An 18,794-nucleotide genomic window follows, 5' to 3' on the forward strand; every position below is an offset into this window, starting at 1 on the left:
ATTTTGCTGATGTCGAGAGTCAGCTTTCTTAATCATTCTCTGTTCCTGTCAGTGTGTGAATGATGCTCCCTTCCTTCTGCCCCATTCTGTTTTTCACAGTCATCTTTGCTTGTGGAATAGACACATGATAGGTAATTGGTGTTAAAATTTATGTTCAGCTTCAAATTCTCCTGGGGGGAGGTTTAGCACAGTGGTCCATCATGAGCTTAAATGAAAACCTTTATGAAACTCTTCTTTGTGAATCGCCGACTCTGTTTTGAGCTTATGTAAAGTCATTGTGTCAGTAGTGATCCACCAAGACACTGAAGGACACTATCCTGGTTTATCTCTCTACATGCACCCAGGAATCTTCAATGGTAGACCAAAAGTAAAACCAGGCATTGTTTACTGATGACCAGAGTTTGTGGTTTTGAGGCACCAATGAGCAATCCTTGTGGCATTGATATCTAGGCCAAAAGCACTGTTCATAGACCCATGAGCATGTGTAACCAGCTGCAGCCAGTCAGGAATGTTGAGCGAGTGCAGTTGTTGGAGTAGAAGAACAGGGGTGTTTATTGGTGTGCACCTCTAACCCCTTCTTGTATGGGTCAAGTCACGGAACCATTGAACTCTTCTTATGTAGAACAGTGATAAAGTCAGTTTGCTTATCCCTTGGAGACATTTTGAAAGTTGATGGAGATAAAGTGTGAAAAGGCGTGGTGAACTGTAGGGCACCTGGCATATGCAATAGAATGAAAGGATTAATGCATACAGGAAGGCTTGAGACTCTTCAAAATCTTAGCATTTAGCTTTAGAACCAGTCTTGAGATAGAGCTACCAGTAATGAGGTCCTGTAAGACAGTCTGTCCCCAGGCCTTGAAGGCCTGCTTCTTGCAACTCTGCTTTCCTCGACTGGTCATCTGAAGGAGATGAGTGATCCAGGGGTACCTAAACCCTATCACAGAGCGAGCATGAGGACAGTGACGAGGAAGGCATCTGTGGGAGTGCCAAGGGGTACCTTTGCAGGGACTTCTGAGGCTCCCTGGCAGAGCTCCTGATTTTTGAGATGTGTCAAATTTGACAGGCTGCCCTGGAGGCAGCAGTTAGAGATGGGGTTGCTGACATTGCAGTCAATGAGGTAAAGAAGCAGGGCCGACAGCGGGACGCATTCTGGGAGGGTGCAGTTCTGTCCCTCAGTTGATGGTCCAGATAGTGTCATTCTGAATGTGCAAAAACGAGCAGATTAAAAATAACTCCTTACTCACACATGGGCAATATTTCCCCAAAGAGTGATTGAATATAAAACCTTACTCATACGTGTGCAATATTCCCAAAAGAGTGATTGACAATTACGGTAATTTTATCAGTGTCATCATGGAAAGATCAGCTTAGTGGTCACATATTAAAGACTTTCCTGGGGCGCCTGGGTGGCTCTGTCGGTTAAGCGTCCGACTTCAGCTCAGGTCACGATCTCGCGGTCCGTGGGTTCGAGCCCCGCGTCGGGCTCTGGGCTGATGGCTCAGAGCCTGGAGCCTGCTTCCGATTCTGTGTCTCCCTCTCTCTCTGCCCCTCCCCCGTTCATGCTCTGTCTCTCTCTGTCTCAAAAATAAATAAACGTTAAAAAAAATTTTTTTTAAGACTTTCCTGACTACAAGGCTATTTTCATATATCAATACGTGCTGTACGGTTTTTCTTCTAAATATCTTTGATGCCTTTTATTTGTTATTTTTATGCAAAATACAAGGACATGCTTTTAATTAAGACACAATTTCTTTGAGTTTTATGAGCTTTTACTTTAAAGGCCAGACTCTGTGCTTCCTGAGTAGTTGAACTCATGACAAAATATCTGAAGTCCTGAGTTTTTGTCTTCAGACTTCTGGAAATGCATGGCAAGGAGAGGCAGTTTTGACATTTCTCAGGTCAGCGTGGGCTTTCCAAGATCTCAGTTCTCAGTTGAAGGCATTTGAAGGTCTTCTGGTTTCTGATCTGCACCTCTGGCTGTGGTGGGTGTGGACTAGATTGACAAGTCCCTTCACTACAGCTATTTATGATTTAGCTATAACTTTTAGAAGGCCTCTTGTGAAGACTTTTTAACAACAAAGCCTGTGCCAATGGTCGTTTATTAATAAAAGCAGTCATCATCTCAGCGTCTCTTCCACTTCCTTAAAGAATAAAGTTAGATTCAGAAAAGAATCCTTAAAATTCTAAAAAGCAAAAATTTAAAGTTAGAAACAAAAAAGATGGATGAGGAAAGATTTGTAGGATCCCAGCTGTTGATTCTTGAAGAGAGAAGAATGCGGGATGACTTAATCAGTGCTTTCCGGTATTTGAGGAGGTTATTAACTGTACCGGTCTCTCCAGAGAACTGAGAAAAGAGGAAATGGGTTTACATTTCAACAAGAAGAAATTATGCAGGAAGAATATTTTGAGTCAGACATGATGAAAAACTAAAAGGATACCAAAGGAAGATTGTTTCTTATTTTTAAAATTTTTTACTTTCTATTTTGAAATAGAGATTCACAGGAAATTGTGAAGAAATGTACAGGAAGGTTTTGTACCTGAAGGAAGATTTTGAATGAGGTCTTTAGAGAAAAAATCTCGCTTGGAGGAAGAAGGCTGAACCAAGTAACATAAGAAGCCCTAAGTTTTCTGGCTCTTTGATGAATTATTGCCATTCTTATATTCTTCCTATAACGCATTCCCCCCTGGAGGTCACCGGTCAGCACAGAGTAGAGGTCGTCCTAGTGTGTGAAATGTATTCTTCTTATAATGAAAATTTAAGACCAGCCAGCACTTACTCAAGACTTTCCAAATGTTGAACGAACACTGTGGTGTGAGGTTTATAATCATTCTTTGAATGTTCACACAAAATTTGCAAAGCAGGTTTTACTGTCTCCATTTTATAAGTGTGGCAACTAAGGTTCAGAAATATTAAGCAGCTTTCCAAGCTCAAGCTCAGGGCAGATTCACTAGGGATGTGGGTTTGTTCTAAAGGAATTTTCCTTTTTACTGTGTGATGCTAGAAAATTGCCTTCTGCCTGCACACCACCCTGCGGGCCATCTTCCCCTATCTCTCTCCCTTCCCAATGTGTCTCAAGATGCCAGTGATTTAGAAATATTTCCCAGCATGAGACAGTGTAATTATAGTTTTCATTATAGAGATGAGGAAATAAAGAGGTTCTGTGGTGTCTCCGGGCATAGGGAGAAGCAATTTTTTTCTGGTGGCATCTCAAAATTCTCAGTGTATTTATTTTAATGTTGGTAACACTTTTCTTGAAGTAATTTCAAGCAGTTTCATAGTTTTGTATCTTTTCGTGTTCCCATTGACTCAGATTTCATCCTTTCTCTACTTGACAGGGTTCTGAGATGGCATTTTATTTTTATTCCACCTACTGTTCTCTTCCTTGTCTCAGTCACAATGGAATCCTTTGCTTGAAGAGCCCTGTGGAATTAGCTGAAATGCAGCTGCCTCAGGGCTTTCCATATTCAGTTTTTGTGTCATTAAGGTTTTGAATCTTACCTGGCACAGAGACCATTCTGTTCATCTCTATTTTTAAAGATACTTAGTTTTTACGTTTGGTCTTTGAAGTCTCATTTGAAGATGTTGAAAAACAGAAAAGCATAAGAAAGAATGTTAAAGTGAGCAACAATCTTTTTACCTGGCAGTGGTCATGGTTAACCTTTCAGTATATTTTTAATTTCCTTTATATGTCAGAAGTTTATATGTATCTATATGTAGTCATATAAGCATTGCTTTACCTCTTCCTTCTTAGCATTTTTATGTTATTAAATACTGATTGAAAGCATTTAAATGTTACTTATTCTTAAAATAAATATAAAGCATGCATACATACAAAATTAATATAGAAAAATATAAATGCAAATCAATCTTATTGACCCCAAAAAGATTATCACCATTAATATTTTTCACTACTCTTCCTCATAAAACTGTTTTTTAAGTAAACATGTATAATAATACTTACTGTCCTGTATCTTGCATTTTACATTTACTATTATGTCTGGAAACATAACAAATGTATCTCATTTTAATAGCCTTACAGAATTCCATTGTATTTCATGTATATTATTCTTTTCTTAAAAAATTTTTAATGTGTATTTATTTTTGAGAAACAGAGCACGAGTGGGGGATGGGCAGAGAGAGAGGGAGACACAGAATCCGAAGCAGTCTCCAGGCTCTGTGCTGTCAGGCTAGAACCCAGTGTGGGGCTTGAACTCACTAGCTGTGAGATCTGGATCTGAGCCAAAGTCGGATGCTTAACCAGCTGAGCCACCCAGGCACCTCTCATGTGTATCCTTCTGATAAATACTTGTTTCCTGCCTTTTTTGTTATTTCAAGCAATATTGCAATAAGCTTTATTTTTAAAAAATCCAGTATATTTGTAGGGTACATTTCTGGTAGGATATATAACTAGTAATGCCCCCAGGGGTTAGGCATTTTAACAATTTGTTAAATACTGGTAAATTGCAGTCCAAAGATAGTACCAGTTTGGATACCCATTGATAGTTTATCAGAGTATCTGTTTCTCTTTACTCTTACTAGCTTTGAAATTTATCCAAATTAAAAAATTTTTGCAAATTTTATAGGTGAAAATGATAGTGTTTTTTAAACTGAGTGTGAAGGATCATCTTTTCATATGCTTATTGGTCATTGTGACCTATTTCTTTACTAAATTTCCCTGAGCTTGAGGTGCCTGGGTGGCTCAGTTGGTTAAGCATCTGACTCTTGAACTCATCACTTCAAGTCATGAGATTGAGCCCCCCATCAGGCTCTGTGCTGATAGTGCAGAGCTTGCTTGGGGTTCTGTCTCTACTTCTCTCTCTGCCCCTCTTCCATGTGTGGGCTGTCTCTCTGTCTCTCTCTCTCTCTCTCTCAAAATATGTAAACATTAAAATTTTTTTTCACGAGTGGTTTATTGGCATTCTTGTTTCTCCAAATCCTCAGCCATGTTTTACATTATCAGATCCAGCCTGAAGTTTGTAAAATGGTATTGTAATTTTCTGGTGAGGTTGAATATGTCTTTATATGTTTATTGATACTTCTGTTTTCTGTGATTTTGCATCTTTTGCCCATTTTTCTACTGAACATCAAAAATCTTTAAGAATATAAAAATTTGGCATGTAGAAGAAGAGTCTAGAGATTTTCCTATTCAGAACTTGATGACTGATTTCTTTGAAGCTTTGGAAATATTAACTAGCAAGGGTGATCCACAATTCAAGTGGTAAAGATCAAGCACATGGAACAATGGATAATTATCCTGTGATGACAGTTATTTCAAGTCAATCTGAGGAATTTAATTATTCAAATTCATCTTTGCTTGAATCTGTATTGTAATATTTTGCACTTTGACCAGAGTTTTTACTGTTGGAAAGGGTCCAATGGCTGTTTCCTGAGAGATCTCCACAACAGCAAAAAGGAAGAACATTTGGGTCTATGTTAACAGTTAAATACCACACTTTACAAGGGTATGTAATTTCTTGGGAGAAATATTCACAATAGGAGATTAAAGCAGATTATTAAATACACATAGTATGATATAATTTTTAAATAAAAATACAGTAAACACAGTATTAAAAACATGTGAAGTATATGGGGGAGAGGTAGCAGAAAAATCCTCAAATACCAATAAATGTTTATCTGTGGGTGATGGCATTCCTGGTGATTTTTAATATTATTTGATGCTTTTTGTTGCTTTTACACTTTCCATACTGTGTACCACTTTTAAAATTCAGAAAATGAAGTCCCCAAGCTCATGTTTCTTGAGCTCTTGGAGAACATGACTGTTATACAGTTGGTAATTGTCTTGGCCCTGTCATAATTCTCTTCTACGTCTAGGTTCATTATATTTTTATGAACTACACCACCTTTTTCAACCTGGGTTTTGTTGCCCAACAACAAAGGAAACACAAAAGAAGTACAGTGCTAAATTCTTCTCATAAAACATATTGATTGTTATTTTTCAGATTTTATTCTATTATGTGTTTTATTTTACAATTGTCATTTTAGTACATATAGCTGCCACTGCCGCCGCCTTCTCCTTCTCTTCCACCTCTTCCTCCTCTTCCTCCTCCTCCTCCTCCTCTTCCTCTTTCTCTTCCTTCCCAACTTATTTTTTAAATTATTTTATTTTAGAGAGAGCGCAAATGGGGGAGAGGGGCAGAGGGAGAGACAATCTGAAGCAGGCTTGATGTTCAGCATGGAGACTGACGCATGGCTCAATCCCTCGACCCTGGGATCATGAGCTGAGCTGAAATCAAGAGTCAGATGCTCAACCAGTTGAGCCATCCAGGCAGCCTATGTTTTACTCAGTGCTTCATGATAAGCATACTCTTTAATCCCCATCACCTATGTCACTGATACTCCCTCCCATCTCCCCTCTGACAACCGTCAGTTTGTTCTCTATAGTTGGAGTTTGTTTCTTGGTTTGTCTCTTTTTTACTTTGTTCATTTATTTTGTTTCATAAATTCCACATATGAGTGAAATCGTATTGTATTTGTCTTTCTCTGACTTATTTCACTTAACGTTATGCTTTCTAGATCCATCCGTGTTGTTGAAAATGTATAGCTTGCTTTTTAAAATAACCTTTGTATCGGGGTGCCTGGGTGGCTCAGTCGGTTAAGTGCCTGACTTCGGCTCAGGTCATGATCTCACAGTTTGTGATTTTGAGCCCTGCATTGAGGTCTGTGCTGACAGGTCAGGGCCTGGAGCCTGCTTCAGATTCTGTGTTTCCCTCTCTCTCTGCCCCTCCCCTGCTCACACTCTGTCTCTCTCTGTCTCTCAAAAAAAAAAAAAATATTAAAAAAATTAGTTAGAAAAAATAAAATTACCTTTGCATTATAAATTTTCATGGTCCACATAGTTTATGTATCTTTTTAAATCGCTATATAATATTTCATGGGGTTTTGTAATTTACTTAAACATTAAACCTTGAAGTCATCCTAGGATTTATTTCTTGAATCTTCTCTTTCATATATTTACACTCACTTCCCAGGTAATTTAGTCCTAAGGCTTTATATGCCATCTGTATGTTGATGACACCAAAGTTTATTTTTAAATAATATATAAAATATAAAATTTATTTTATTTGTATCTCTAGCCCAGACCTTTCCTGAATTCCAGACTGCTATATCCCACTGCCTACTTGACATGCTCTCACCTTAGAAGCCTTCAACATCTCAGTCATACTCCTACCTCAGGGCCTTTGCCCTTGACTGCTGTTCCTTTCAGAATGTTCTCTGCGGCCTTCCCTGACCAGTCTATTAAAAATTGTAACCCCACTCCATCCTTCTAATAAGTGGGCTTTACTCTCTAGTGCTTTTTCCTATCTGGCATAACATACACTGCTCTGTTTATTTTTTGTCTGCATTTCCCCCACTAGAATGTAAACTCCGTAAAAGGGATTTTGTTTATTGCTGCACCCCCAATACTTAGAGCAAAGCTGAAGTGGCATAGGTGCTCAATGAGTCATTTGTTAGTGAATCATTATTCTGTTTACTCTTTTTCTCTATTATAAATAACAATGCATAAAAACCTTTACATTTATGGCTTTTTTCTTTATTTGACGGATTTCCTTAGGTAAATACCTAAAAGTGGGATTACTGAGTAAAAGTGTATAACCATACCACAAAATTTTAACAATACTTATATAATCAACTTACCTTTTTGATTTGAGGAAAGGGAAAAATACTGTTTTTATTAATAGGTTATGGTAGGATTGACTGGGGCAGAGTCTTTTTTTAAGACATTTACTTTAAGCTTTAAGACCTTGGGCACATCCTTTAACTTCTTTGAGATTTAGTTTATATTTCTATAAAACAGGACTAATATTTACTTCAAAGAGTTTTTGTTGGGCTTAAAAAAGAATAAAACATTGCAAAGCACTTGGCACGTAGTAACTGTCAATAAATATCAGTCTCCTGTCTCCATATTGGCCTTCTTTCCACTAAATGTTTGTTTCCTTGAAACATTTTATCTAAGGATTATGGAACACACACATCCAGGCACAGACACACCTATATGTCTGAACATGCACCTACATACTATCTTTCCAAATCTGATCTCTACTGGTCTTGTAAATTAAACATTTTTAATACCATGATCCTAGCCATGGCATACCATTACTGATAAAGTGTTGGCAGTCAAGCAGTGGATTGTATCAGTCACCTCTCCCCAGTCCTTCTTTCTTGGAATCCTCACTTGTCCATACTTAGGTTCCTTTCCAGCACAGTCTGAGTGGGACATATGTTATTTCATTTAAGTATTTCATCAGTTATTGGTTGTAATTCCAAGGACTTTTGTATTTGCCAATCTATTTGCCATTTCTGAAGTTCTCCATTCATTCCTAAAGATGTAAGTTTTCCTCCGGTTGTGCTTCCTTTCAGCCTAAAGAACTTCCTTTAATTCTGTCTGGTTGACTTTTGATATTTTGACTGTGTTAGGTCTAGGTTTTCTTCATTTGAAACTTTCTTCTCTGGGGGTTCTTGAGCTTCTTGAATCTGTATATCTTTTATTACATTTGAGAAGTTGCAAACTGTACACTTTTTTTCTAATATTTTCTTTTTCTTCCCCACTGTGTGTCCCTTTTTTCCTCAAACTAAGATTACCCATATATTAGCCTTTTGGAATTGTTCCACAGGTCCTCAAAGTCAGTTTGTTTTTGCATTTTTTCTCTTTTTTCAGATTGCATGGTTTCTATTCACCTATCTTTAAGTTCACTGCATATCTTTCTGTCTTTTCCCCTAAGGATGGGTTATAGTTTCCTTTGTTCTTCATCAGCGTATTAGATTGTAAGGAGATTTACGTAGTTGGATTCAAATTGTAGCCTATCATGCCCACAGTGGACAGTGGCTTTGGGCTCAGCTCAGTTCTTTAAATCTTAGCTCCTAGCTGCTTTCAGTTGACCTTGTACATACATGGTTCAGAGGCCAGCCAGAATCATGCTTTGTTTCTATACAGAATTAGGGATTGGCTCCTCTGGATTTTTGCCTTTCATGGTTTCTCTCATCACTGTGATTTTCCCAGGCTCTTCCTCTGGTTCCAGCAGTTAGAAAGAGAATGTTTTTCTTTTTTTCTTTCTTTCCTTTCCTTTCCTTTCCTTTCCTTTCCTTTCCTTTCCTTTCCTTTCCTTTCCATTCCTTTCCTTTCCTTTCCTTTTCTTTTCTTTTTTCTTTTCTTTCTTCTGAATTCATTAAATCTTACTTTGTTATTTTTTAAATTTTTTCTCTTTTTAAAATTTTAAATTTTAGTTAATTAACATACAATGCAATATTGGTTTCAAGAGTAGAATTCAGTGATTCATCACTTACACACAACACCCACTGCTCATCACAAGTGCCTTCCTTAATACCCATCACCCATCTAGTCCATCTTCCCTCTGTCAACCCATAGTTGTTCTCTATCATTAAGAGCCTCTGTGGTTTGTTTTTCCCTCTTCTCTTTTTTTCTCTCCCTTCCCATATGTTCATCTGTTTTGTTTCTTAAATTCCACATGTGAGTGAAATCATATATTTGTCTTTCTCTGATTGACGTATTTCACTTGGCATAATACATTCTAGCGCCATCCACATCATTGCAAATGGCAGGATTTCATTGTTTTTGATAGCTGAGTAATATTCCATTATCTAAATATCTATATCTGTATCTGTATATCTTCTTTATCCATTAATCAGTTGATGGACATTTCGGTTATCTCCATAGTTTGGCTATTGTTGACAAGAAAGAGAATGTTTTTCAGTTAATGCTTTATCTGCTTCTATGACTGTGTCTGATATCAGGGCAGAGCTGCAAAATAAACATAAATAGTCAAGGAGCCTACTCTCTGCTGGTTGCTTGCACCTACCTTTGACTCATCTCCAGAGTCAACTTGTTTTTATTCATTCTCCCAAGCCTCCAGCTAGTTTAGTTTAGGAGGGATTAGTATGTTGTACAGAGTTTTTAAAGATGAAAAATCAATGTTAGGGCCTCATTCTGTCACATGAAAAACAATTTTTTTAAGTCCTACTTGTGGATTTATTATAGCAAGTCAAAGATACGTAAAGGTATGGACAAATCCCACAATGAGGCACTAAAGCTAAAGAAATAAATTCCCCTCATCATCTTTTTAAAGTTGCCTTCTCATTAGTAGAGATAAATAATCTACAATTTCACATTTTTTTCTATGCTCCATCTCTTTTTTTTTTTAAGTTTCTACAGTATAGTTAGTATACAGTGTTATATTTGTTTCAGGTGTACAGGATAGTGACTTAGCACTTTCATATAGCACTTGGTGCTCATCACGACTGCCCTCCTTAATCCCCATCACCTATCTAACCCATCCCTCTGCCCACCTCCCCTCCAGTAACCATCAGTGTGTTCTGTATAGTTAAGAGTGTTTCTTGGTTTGCCTCTCTCTTTCTCTTTTTGTCCCCTTTACTCATTTGTTTTGTTTCTTAAAACCCACATCTGAGTGAAATCATATGGTATTTGCCTTTTTCTGACTTACTTCACTTAGCATAATATTCTCTAGCATCCATGTTTTTGCAAATGGCAAGACTTCATTCCTTTATATGGCTGAGTAATATTCCATTGTGTGTATGTATATACATACATACATAAATACATACATACCACATCTTCTTTATCCATTCATCAGTCAATGGACATTTGGGCTGTTTCCATTTTTGGCTATTATAGATAATGCTGCTATAAACATTGAGGTGCATGTATCCCTCTGAATTAGTATTTTTGTAATTTTGGGGGGTAAATACCTGGTAGTGTAATTGTTGGATCGTAAAGTAGTTGTATTTTTAACTTTTTGAGGAATCTCCATACTGCAAAAACGTAATTTTTTCTAATCATTTTTTTATTTGAAATCTTTATTGAGAGAGTTGTAAATTCACATGCAGTTGTAAGAAGTAATATGCTGAGAGTTCATGTACCCTTTACCCAGTCTCCCTTAATGGTAACATTTTACAAAACTGTAGTGTGATGTTACAACCAGGATATCAACATTTATAAAATCTATTGAGCTTATTTAAATTTCTCCAGATGTACATGTACTCATTCATGTGTGCATGTGTGTGTGTGATTTAATTCTGTGCATTTATATCATGTGTAGGTTTACGTATCCACCACTGCAGCCTTACACCTGCTTTGAAAAGTGTAGTAAATGCTAGAGATAGAAAGGACTGAAAGTCTCGGGCCATGTTCCCCACTGAAGATGATTACATGGTATTAAGAGATCCGAATTAACATTTACCCTGTAAACATTTATTTGCTTTTCAAATTAATTTCCTTTAACATACTGTAAACATTTTGAGCGCAGTAATCGCCTCATGTTTTGTGTGTGCCTTTATCCACACCACAGCCCAGAGCCGACCCTGGTGCCCTGTGCAGTGATTTTCATTCAGTTCATTTTTAAAATATAAATACCTGTCGTTAAATAGAATTAAAAGGTAGAAATGTCTTAAGTATTTTCTCTGTTTTAAATTGAGATTAGTATTCTTCAAAGTTCACATCCTGATTATGTTTCCTTGCACATATGTTCTACTACATGAAAGTACTTTATAGATGTTTGATCTTGTGAAGGCTGTGTTGCTGCCTTTGATAAAAAAGTAATTAGGTGAGCAATTCCTGGTAGAGGTACTCATCAAAGTTTGAAAGTACATATTTCCTTTTAACTATTGTATTTGTAGGGACTCCCCCCACCCCCCATCTGTCTTTCTGTCTCGACAAACCCGTGAAAGACAGCTTTTGTGACCTTATTTCTGTTAGAGCCAGCATTGAAAAAAAAAATCCAGCTTTTCTTTAATGGACCATGACGGTAGGTAACAAAATTATGGTAGTTGTGTCATAGGTTTTATGTGGTTTCTAAAACTCTCTGGAAAAAAAATGCCCAGCAGTGTTTCACAAATTCTTTGGAGAATAAATGCAAATAAAGTTTCTGTCTTTTCATATAATTAGGGATGCTATTAGGAAAATAAAAAATAGATCTTTCTTTCTTCTCTCATTTGGGATTACAACTTTTCTGCCTATCTTTAGAAGTTTTTTATTTTATTTTTTATTTTTTAATGTTTATTTTTGAGAGAGAGAGAGCAAGAGACAGAGCACAAGGGGTGGAGGGGCAGAGAGAGAGGGAGACACAGAATCTGAAGCAGGCTCCAGGCTCTGAACTGTCAGCACAGAGCCTGGTGTGGGGCTTGATCCCACGAACTGTGACATCATGACCTGACACGAAGTCGGACGTTTAACCGACTGAGCCACCCAAGCACCCCTTAAGTTTTTTAAATCTTAGAAATGAAGTGCCTAGCTGTGTATGCTAGGTAAGTTGAAAAGAGAGCACCTAATGAGAGGTTGGTGGAGTCAACACCGGTGCTCTGTGGATGGCTTTGACTGAGGCAAGCGATTACTCTATCTGATGACCCTTGCCTTTTTCAATTGCCTGTTTAGGTTTCTCGCCTTGTTTGCTTGGTACCATTAGAACTCACTGGGTGCCCATGGCTTAGCACAGTGCAGTTGAAGCTGAGTGGGTTTCTGGGCCCAGAGAAGTCATGATTGTGTAAACACTATACAGTATGAAACCATGCAGATGGCACACATCAAAAATGTAGACAAAGAAACCGTGTGACGTCACGTTTCACCATACACTTGTGTTTATATACACACACAACTTATATACATATGTAGTTATTAATTTTCTTATGTATGCCGAGATTGAGGCACAGAGAGATTACTGCAGCTAGGGTGCCACAGCCAGATTGTAGCAGACATTATTTCTACCCTCTCCTTTGGACTTTGCTTTAAAAATCTGTTTACAGAGCATCATATTTAATTGATAATTTTGATTACCAAAATTTGATAAGTTTGGTGATCAAGAGATATGCCTTCTTCAAGGTGCTATTGCATTTGTTCTTAAAATTCAGTGAAGAGTTTTTAAAAAGTGGTTTGAGGCTTAAAAAGAGGAGAAATACATAAGACATTGCATTGTGTTAGACACTAAAAAACCTTTTGAACGCTTTTGTAAGTTATTGCAGCATGATAGCAAAGGTGGGGAAGTGGCTTTTGAACAAATTCTATTGAGTGAATTTCTTGACTGTCCTACTGCTTGCCCACTCATCAGGCACACAGAGAAGGTCTGTTAACTTGTCAACAGCACTCAGAACAGTGGTAGCAACAATGAACACATATTTACTGAAGACAGCCAGTTGGTCATTTATTGACCCCCTCCTGCCGACGCCTAACCATTTTCATGGTGTATTCAGAGGTGAAAAGATTATCCTCTGCATTCATACTCTTAACTCTTAGAAGATGGAAAGAAAACCATGTACTAGAACAGAAGGATGTTACAAGGATAATGGCAAATTCAGAAAGGAAATTTGAATAATACTCAGGAGTTGTGGGGATGGGGAAGATGAAGGAAGGCCGGAGAGAAATCCAACAGGGAAGAGTAATAGAAGGCAACCAATGACAGGTTGATTTTGGCTCTTATGCCAATTTAATTTTGCTGTTTACCTTTTCATCCCACTCTTGCTGGACCTTGTATCTTTTCATGCTCCTTTATGGTGAAGAGGGAAAAAAAAACCCACAAAGCAGGAAACTTTGTCAAGCAAACAAGTTCTGGACTTGTTTGCTCCTTATCCATCAAACATCACTTCTTTCCACTAGCTGTAGCTGTAGCTGTAGTTCCAAGATTATTGTTCATAGCGAAGACCCAGAATTATTTGAAAAAGATTACATTTCTCTTTAAGAAGGTAGTGGCATAGGTAATATGTCTTAGAATATTTTACACTAAAAAGAACTGAAAATGCAGGGGCACTTGGGTGGCTCAGTCAGTTAAGTGTCCGACTTTGGCTCCAGTCATGATCTCACGGTTCATGAGTTTGAGCCCCATATCAGGCTCTGTGCTGACAGCTCAGAGCCTGGAGCCTGCTTCAGATTCTGTGTCTCCCTCTCTCTCTCTGCCCCTACCCTGCTTGTGCCCTGTCTTTCTCTGTCTCCAAAAAATGCATAAACATTAAAAAAAAAAAAAAGAATTGAGAATGAAAATTTGGGGAAAACTCCAGTTCTAGAACAGTTACATACTAGGAAAGGTGGTAAGTCCTTCTTCCCAGCTTTGTTCCAGAGAACCAGCAAAACAGGTATTATATTACATTTTCTGTGTGTATCTTTCCTGGGTGAGGCTTGCATGTACAGTATTCCATTTTCCTGTTGAAATAAGTGTCTTCTCTTTAACTTGAAATAGGACCCAGTGAGATATTATGTGGTGTATATATGTAAACTTCATTCATCCCACTTAAAAAATGTTCCTTTGTCTATTCTTTAATCTCATCAACTGTTATTAAAGAAGCTTCATGATCTGTTTTGTACATTTATCAGTTGTTGTCTTTGGCCAACGTTAACTTGGGTAATACTTTCATCTGATGTTTTATTATTTTGTATTAGTAGAAAATGTTCAACGTCACTACTGAAAAGGAACATTCACAAAACCTTATTTCTTTTTTTTTTCTTAATATATGAAATTTATTGTCAAATTGGTTTCCATACAACATCCAGTGCTCATCCCAACAGGTGCCCTCCTCAATACCCATCACCCACCCTCCCCTCCCTCCCACCTCCCATCAACCCTCAGTTTGTTCTCAGTTTTTAACAGTCTCTTATGCTTTGGCTCCCTCCCACTCTAACCTCTTTTTTTGTTTTTTTTTTCCTTCCCCTCCATCATGGGTTTCTGTTAAGTTTCTCAGGATCCACATAAGAGTGAAACCATATGGTATCTGTCTTTCTCTGTATGGCTTATTTCACTTAGCATCACACTCTCCAGTTCCATCCACATTGCTACAAAAGGCCATATTTCATTCTTTCTCATTGCCACGTAGTATTCCATTGTGTATATAAACCACAATTTCTTTATCCATTCATCAGTTGATGGACATTTAGGCTCTTTCCATAATTTGGCTATTGTTGAGAGTGCCGCTATAAATATTGGGGTACAAGTGCCCCTATGCATCAGTACTCCTGTATCCCTTGGATAAATTCCTAGCAGTGCTATTGCTGGGTCATAGGGTAGGTCTTTTTTTAATTTTCTGAGGAACCTCCACACTGCTTTCCAGAGCGGCTGCACCAATTTGCATTCCCACCAACAGTGCAAGAGGGTTCCCGTTTCTCCACGTCCTCTCCAGCATCTATAGTCTCCTGATTTGTTCATTTTGGCCACTCTGACTGGTGTGAGGTGATATCTGAGTGTGGTTTTGATTTGTATTTCCCTGATAAGGAGCGACGTTGAACATCTTTTCATGTGCCTGTTGGCCATCCGGATGTCTTCTTTAGAGAAGTGTCTATTCACAAAACCTTATTTCTTGAATATTTAGTCTAAAACAACTCTTATTAAAGTTGTATGTGCTTAAAAAAAAGTTTCAGAGATGTCAGCGTACCTTTGGGGCCCCCTGCCCTCTGCTGCTCCTTCAGTGCCTCCTTCACATGTCAAGCACAAGCAGAAATGAAGCGAAGTCTTCCCATTCTTCTGGACATAGTCGTTTGCTTAGGATAAAAACAGTGCAGCAGATGCTTGTAATCATTTCAGACTTTTCAGCTTGTCTGGGACATTGTGCTATCTGACATCCTTCATTATTCCTTACGAGAAAGACCCAAATAACCACAGGGGCGCCTAGATGACCCAGGCGGTTAAGCAACCAACTCTTTGATTTCAGCTCAAATCATGATCTTGTGGTTTGTGGGATCGAGCCCACACTGGGCTCAGTGCTGACAGCATGGAGCCTGCTTGAGATTCTCTCTTTCCCTCTTTGTCTGCCCCCTTCCCATCTCAAAATAAATTTAAAAAATAAAGACACAAATAACCACAAAGCAAGAATTTTAAGAAGCCTTAAAGAATTGGGGCTGGGGTGCCGGGGGGCCTGAGTGGGTTAAGCATCTGATTTCAGCTCAGGTCATGATCTCAGGGTTTGTGAGTTTGATCCCCACTTCAGGCTCTGTGCTGACAGCTCAGAGCCTGGATCTGGCTTCAGATTCTCTGTCTCCCTCTCTCTCTCCTCCTTCCCTGGTCACACTCTGTCTCTCTCTCTCAAAAATAAACACACATTTAAGAAAATTTAAAAAAAAAATAAAGAATTGGGGCTGAATATAATGCATTTGGATTTTAGAGACAAAAATGGCCAATTTTATGACGTAGGAGTGATCAAAGGTACATTCTCCATGTGTAATCAGATGATTAGTAAACACTTTGTCATAGTGGAAGGTGTAACATGACAATTGTTAGTCAGATGTTAGTAAGAAAAGTATAAGTTAAATCGTTTTAAAATGATGGTTTGTTTGGTTCATATATCTCACTTATGGTCTTATATTTGTCATATGGTAGTCTTTCTACCTGTTCAATCACATTAGAACTTAAGGATCAGGAGATTTCAATGTTCTAAAAGGATTTCTTTTTTACTGTCACTGTAGGAGGCCTATAGGAGAGAAGAAAAGTTAAATCTGTTTTACACTGACTGATGAATGAATGTTAGCAGTGTCCACCCAGCACTTCATTGGGACAGTTGAGTAATGTGTAATTAATTGGTGACATTAAGAAAAGTTATAGAGAGAATAACTTCTTCTGACCTTATTTTATTTTATTTTATTTTTAAGATTTGTAGCCAAACCATGTGCCATCGCCCTCAATATTCAGGCCAATGGACCACAGATTGCCCAGCCCAATGCCATTCTGGAAAAGGTCTTCACTGCAATTACGAAGGTATGATTGCCTTTTTGGGTGGTATGAGTTATCATGACCACCATTCTCAATCTGAAATTATTTAATCCCTTCTCTCCTGGGTTTGAGAACTAATTGCCCAGCTTCATGCTGGAAAGTGTGCTCTTGGAAAGCGTGCAAACATTGTGACTAGGCCAAACAGGTAGAAGCTGAATGAATGTGGGCATGTTTGAGACCTGTTTATTTATTCTCACATTGATTTTAGAAGCTGGTCTGTAAAGAACAGTCTAGATTAGGTTCTAGTGATTAGTCTAATTTTGTGTCTCTTTTAATCTCACATGACATGAAGCAGTACGTATAATGGTTGGACGGGATTTTGTAGAGACGACTGGGTAAAGCTGAGGAATATAATTAATGTACAGGCATACGTTGGAGATGTCGCGGGTTTGGTTCCAGACCACTGGAATAAAGCAAATACCACAGTAAGGCATGTCAAATGAATGTTTGGGTTTTTTCCAGTGCATATAAAAGTTATGTTTACATTATACTGTTATCTGTTAAGTGTGTGCAAATAGCACTCTGTCCAAAAGACAATGATGCCTTAATTTGAAAATATTTTATTGCTTAAAAATGCCAATCATCATCTGAGCCTTCAGCAAAATTGTAATGTTTTTGTTGGTGGACACTCTTGTCTCCATGTTGATGGCTGTTGACTGATTAGGGTGGTGGTTCCTGAAGTTTGGGGCGATTATAACAACTTCTTAAAATAAGACAGTAATGAAGCTTGCTGCATTGATCAGCTCTTCCTTTCATGAAAAATTTCTCTGTAGCATGGGATGCTGTTTGATAGCATTTTACCCACAGTTGAACTTCTTTCAAAATTGGAGTCAGCTTTATCAGCTAAATTTATGTAGTATTCTAAATCTTTTCTTGTCATTTCAACAATCTTCACAGCATCTTCACCAGATGGAGATTCCATCTCCAGAGACCACTTTCTTTGTTCATTCATAAGAAGGAGCTTCTTACCCATTAATATTTTATCATGAGATCTCAGCAACTCAAATATAACATTAATGAAAATGTTTGAAATATTGCAGGAATTACCGAACTGTGAGGTAGAGACACAAAGTGAGCCAATGCTATGTTAAAAAGAATGACTTGTTTGGTGCAGAGTTGCCACAAACCTTCAATATGTAAAAAATGCAATTATCTGTGAAGTGCAGTAAAGCGAAGTGTGATAAAACAAGGTTTGCCTGTACGTATGAAAGGAAGTGCCCATTTGCTTCTAGCGTGGCCTTTGTGTTCCAGCAGTTATGAGACACAGGCAGATGTAAACAAAAGAGGGAATGATTAAAGGACAGAAGAGTTGCAAGATGAAAGAATGAAAGACAAGGATCTAGAGAGTTATAAGTTATAGATTCACTGGAGAGAAAACAGAAGAGATTATCACTGTGGTGAGAGTGAAAGCCAAACCAGGAGCAGGGAGAGGAGAGCAGAGGAGGGGGCAGATCTTTGCCCCTCCACTGATACCTCCTTAAGAACAAAGAGGGGAGGAGAAAGAAGCCAGAAACCCTCCATCTAAGGCTGTGAGAAAACAAAGCACATCACAGCATCCCAAGTATTTTCTTACTCCTATATCGCCCTTCATCTTACTCTCGTATAGACAAGAAAGAAGGACAGGAGGAATGTAGTATTCTAGGAGAAGTATTGTGTGTTCGTATATTAAATGGTTCCTTTTCCCGTTTTCATTTTTCTGGGAAAATTACTCAGGCTTTTAAAATGTGATTTGACAGTGTTAAGTTTTATTCCTTTTTTGATATTTGTATTGCTAACCATTTGTATTACTTGTCTCTTGTCTTAAAACTATTAATTTACATATTCAAACATTTTTATTTGTATTATGGTCTTTATTTCTGCCAAGATTTTCTAGGATTTTCCCCTCTATCCTTTTAAAAATGATATTTTTCCTGGAGAAGTAGAAGAAAGCACTAGGTACTTCTTATATTTCTGTCAGGAAGAAGAGAAGAATGTATTAGGAAAAGCTCTTCTGGTAGTTTTATGGGCTGGTTTTAGATTGCCAAGTTCTTACCTGAAGGGGCACGTATCTTAATGGTACT

At 37.9% G+C, this 18,794-nt stretch overlaps 1 protein-coding gene across 2 annotated transcripts in view; it reads left to right on the forward strand.

Moving 5' to 3' along the window:
- Positions 1–18,794, forward strand: part of CERS6 (ceramide synthase 6) — a 325,839-nt gene that overhangs the window by 77,472 nt on the left and 229,573 nt on the right. For both annotated transcript variants that reach the window (XM_042949032.1, XM_042949033.1), the window contains exon 2: positions 16,614–16,719. In XM_042949032.1, coding sequence (XP_042804966.1) covers positions 16,614–16,719 — 106 coding nt within the window. The remainder of the gene's footprint in view (positions 1–16,613; positions 16,720–18,794) is intronic.

The sequence above is a fragment of the Panthera leo genome, chromosome C1 (genome assembly GCF_018350215.1).
Source record: "Panthera leo isolate Ple1 chromosome C1, P.leo_Ple1_pat1.1, whole genome shotgun sequence".
NCBI lineage: Eukaryota > Metazoa > Chordata > Mammalia > Carnivora > Felidae > Panthera > Panthera leo.